The sequence below is a fragment of the Nicotiana tabacum genome, chromosome 12 (assembly GCF_000715075.1).
Source record: "Nicotiana tabacum cultivar K326 chromosome 12, ASM71507v2, whole genome shotgun sequence".
In the NCBI taxonomy this organism is placed as follows: Eukaryota; Viridiplantae; Streptophyta; class Magnoliopsida; order Solanales; family Solanaceae; genus Nicotiana; species Nicotiana tabacum.
In genome coordinates, this window is record NC_134091.1 from 45,278,802 (window position 1) to 45,282,406 (window position 3,605).

Consider the following 3,605-nt stretch of genomic DNA (forward strand, 5'->3'; position numbering starts at 1 on the left):
AAATTGCTGACAACACATATTATAATTTAAACAAATGTTCTTTATCTTTCAACCTTTAAAGATTCTATAGTAATACCAACAAAAGCAATCAAAACAATCAATATTCATCTAGTAAATCACTAAATCAAAGCGAATAAAATAAACTAATTAAACAAGCAAACAAAACTACGGAGGAATCACGGAGAATATTTAAGAAAAGAAACCAACCAAAAGCACATGTAGATAAAAATAGATTTTCTATTATTGGATTTTAACTTTTTTGCTGTATACAAAGAAAGCTAACACCAAGGAAATAGCAACGCTCAAACGAGGTATTAACTGGAACCTCGGACTGGCGACACAACCTCGAACGGAAAATTGAAACTCGGCACCTCGATCGCAAAATCGGTGATTTAGTGGTTGTTTTTTTTTTACTGAGTTTGAGTGGTTTGGAGCAGCTTTAATTGCTGCATTTGGGGGGATTTTTGGAGCTGGGTTTTAGTGATTTCATAGCCAATTTTCGCTGGTGTCTTGACTGATTTTTGCAGGTGGCTAGAGGGTGTTTTGGGCGGTGTTTTTGAACAGAAAACAAGGGCTGATTTAGGGTGATTTTTCGGTTGGAGTTTGGTGGTGTAACTAGGCGGAAGAGAGCAGAGGTTCACTACTGATTTTTGGTGGTTTCGGGATGGCTTTACGACTGCGTTTTGGAGCAGTTTCGGACAGAGGTTTCAGCTGCGATTTGGAGCTGATTCGGGACTGTTTGGTGGCTGGTTTTATGTGCAAAAATGTGAGGTTTTGGAGCTGGATTTGCAGCTCGTTTTTTGCTGGTTTCTCCTCCCTTCATTGCTGATTTTTGCAGCAATTATATAGAGGGTTTTGTTGGTCTTTAGGGTGGAGATGAAGCTCATTTATTTTGTGAGTGACATGTGTGTTTGTGGAGGGATCATGTGAGAGAAGTGCTTGTGTGAGTTGTTAAAGAGGAAGAGTGGAGTGTGAGTCTTTAAAGATAAAGAGTGTGAGTGTGAGTTGTGAGAGAATAATTGTGTTGGTGGTAAGGTGTGTTAAGTGATGTGAGTGAGTTAGAGAAAAATACAAGCATGGTCAGAAATTAGTTGTTCACATTTAGAATTGAAATAAATAAATAAATAACTTGAAGAGTACCATAGAATTTGATGCTGGCCATTAATATTTTACTTGCCACTGCTCCATGGAAACTTAATGGAGAAAACCTTTTCCCAATTAGAAAAAAGTAATATAAGTGCCCATAATAATGATAGGCTTTTCTAGGCTCAATTACAAACGCATAACGGTACAATAAATTGAGCCTTGATCATCACACCCTCTTTTTACAATCAAATGAAAGAAAGGGAAACGAAAAAAAATGCTTTAGGAAATAACAACACTCAAGAATTATAGTTTGCTCTAACCTTTTCTTTTCCCAGATTGATTCTTAGTTCTAATCAAATGAATTACAAACACAACAAGAGATAATATTAAGGCCGAGCCTGCAACAATTGGCACACAAATTTTGGAGCTTTTCTTAGGCACATTGTCTCCTTCCCTTTTCCTTGATATTTCACCATCTTCTTCCTTTTCTAAAATTCCATTTGCTCTTTCACTATCTTGATCATCTTTAGGCTCATCCCTTGAACTTGTAGATTCAGTTTTATCACCACCTAATTGATTGCTCTGAGGCTCTCTTATTTCTTGAATCGTATCGTTGCCCTTGATGTTTGACTCTATTTTTGGCATTAGTTCCTTCTCCATTTTAGTAACTTCATCCTTGACAACATGTTTTTCAACTTCTTCACGTGGTTTTCGGATACTAGATGCCAAATCAATTTTTTCCTCAATTTCTTTCTTCTCCTTTTCTTGGTTTTCTTCTTCTTTTTTAGTAGACTCTGAATCAGCTGAGGATGTTGGTTTATCCATATCATCTTTAAATGTGACCTTTTTAGGAATCTTATCAGCTACTATTGACAAATCTTCAGAGGTGCCTTGTCTAGTAATAAGCTCATCCTCCTCCACTTCTACAAACTCAATTCCAAGAATTCCTTTCACTTTCTTTGGCATTTCAATTGTCAATATAGACTTTTCCTCATCATATCTAGCCTTGATTTTATCCAAGATCACCCCATCTGGAATCTTGAAAGCCTTACTAAATTTTCTAATTTCTACATCTTTCTTGACCAATTTCCACCCTACCATCACAGTCTCTTGAACCAGCTTCTCACCCCTTATCGCGATTATTGTCCCTTCCTCATTTATATCAATCTTTATGTTTTTTTTTGTATAACCTATACAAATATTTTCCAAATTCCACAATATATAGTAATAAGTATAATGAACATGAAACTAAAAAAATGAATAAAAAATGAGATAAGAATTAGGTGAAGAGAAATGACCTTTCAAATGGACACTAAGGATGAACATAGTGTCCGTTTCTGTAGATTGGAAAAGAGAGCCTGCTCGATCTTTTGCAAATTGGAATTCAGTAGAGGAAAATTCATCCGCAGCTCTTGTTAGTTTGAGTCCCAATTCCATTTCCATTTTCGTCGGCTTTACTCCAAAAACTTTGATTCTACAAGTTGAAATATAGATTTATGTTCATAACAATGCAATGCATATGCTAAAAACATGAGAGAAGAATATATGCTTTGCTTCATAGCATATTATACCTTGATTGAAGGGTTATAACTAATGTCAGATGGTTTGTTTTCGAAGTTTTTGAATGTTGACTCCTAACTGAGGAATTGTGATATAAACACGTGAAATAATAGACAAAAAAGAAAAGTTAAGATTGAAGGCGATATCTTGTGGGATAGGCAAGTAAAAAGGAAAAGGCTGGTATTTTGCCTTGTCAAAGAGTTTATGTAATTGGCTTCAATGGGTTCATATGTGCACATTGCATTTCCAATTAAGACTTCATTTGTACTCCACAATGTGGCGCACTTTTAAGTTTAGTATGGCGTACGATGGTTCTGAATTGTGCTTGCAGCTCAAGCAGAAGTTAATTAAGTTTTGAACATTAAGAAAGCTGCATTTTGAAAGAATAACTGCGGTGTGTTCTATGCAAAATATAGGGAACAAAAAAAAAATACTAGAATGTGGTTTAAATTGCCAATAGTGGAATTCTGATAACCAGAATGTGACGGTGAGGTAGTGATTTTAAATAATCCCCGGACTCTCGGTAATAATCCTATTAACATCTTCTAGACGCACTCTAATTAAGTTTTATATTGGTTGGGTAAAGAATTTTTTACACTATCAGACACTCAAAAGATATTTATAAGTAAGTCTCCCTAAATGTGAGATTTGTAATCTTGAAAAGGTGACATGATGGTGTATAAGCGATGTACTGTGTACAACTTAAACTCGCACTCTAAATAACTTAGTTTCCGATCGAGTATATATAATACAGAAAGACTTGGGCCACAAAGACGAATGATATTGAAGCAATCAAGATGTGCAAGACAGTGTAGCAAAGCTCTTGGCCTTAGGCAATTATCCTTAATTGGGCATGCACTGCCATGTTGCAAACTTTCTTTAACAACTTTTGCATACTACTATCCTCTTAATATTTCCCAAACTTGTGGATGCAACAAATTGAAGAATGAAGTGACTGC

The 3,605-nt window shown here is 35.6% G+C and overlaps 1 protein-coding gene across 1 annotated transcript; it reads right to left on the bottom strand.

The window, feature by feature from the left end:
- Positions 1-219: 219 nt before the first annotated feature.
- Positions 220-3,347, bottom strand: LOC107781517 (uncharacterized). The gene is made up of 3 exons (XM_016602230.2): positions 2,658-3,347; positions 2,385-2,560; positions 220-2,276 (listed from the first exon to the last, which is right to left on the bottom strand). The coding sequence occupies exons 2-3, from the start codon at positions 2,527-2,529 to the stop codon at positions 1,402-1,404; spliced, it is 1,020 nt and encodes a 339-aa protein (XP_016457716.1). The 5' UTR covers positions 2,530-2,560; positions 2,658-3,347; the 3' UTR covers positions 220-1,401.
- Between the last annotated feature and the right edge of the window lie 258 nt (positions 3,348-3,605).

Coding starts and splice junctions, on each gene's coding strand:
- LOC107781517 (XM_016602230.2), bottom strand. CDS start 2,529: ATGGAAATGGAATTGGGACTCAAACTAACAAGAGCTGCGGATGAATTT. Junction 2,277..2,384: donor CCTTAGTGTCCATTTGAAAG/GTCATTTCTCTT, acceptor ATATTTGTATAG/GTTATACAAAAAAAAACATA.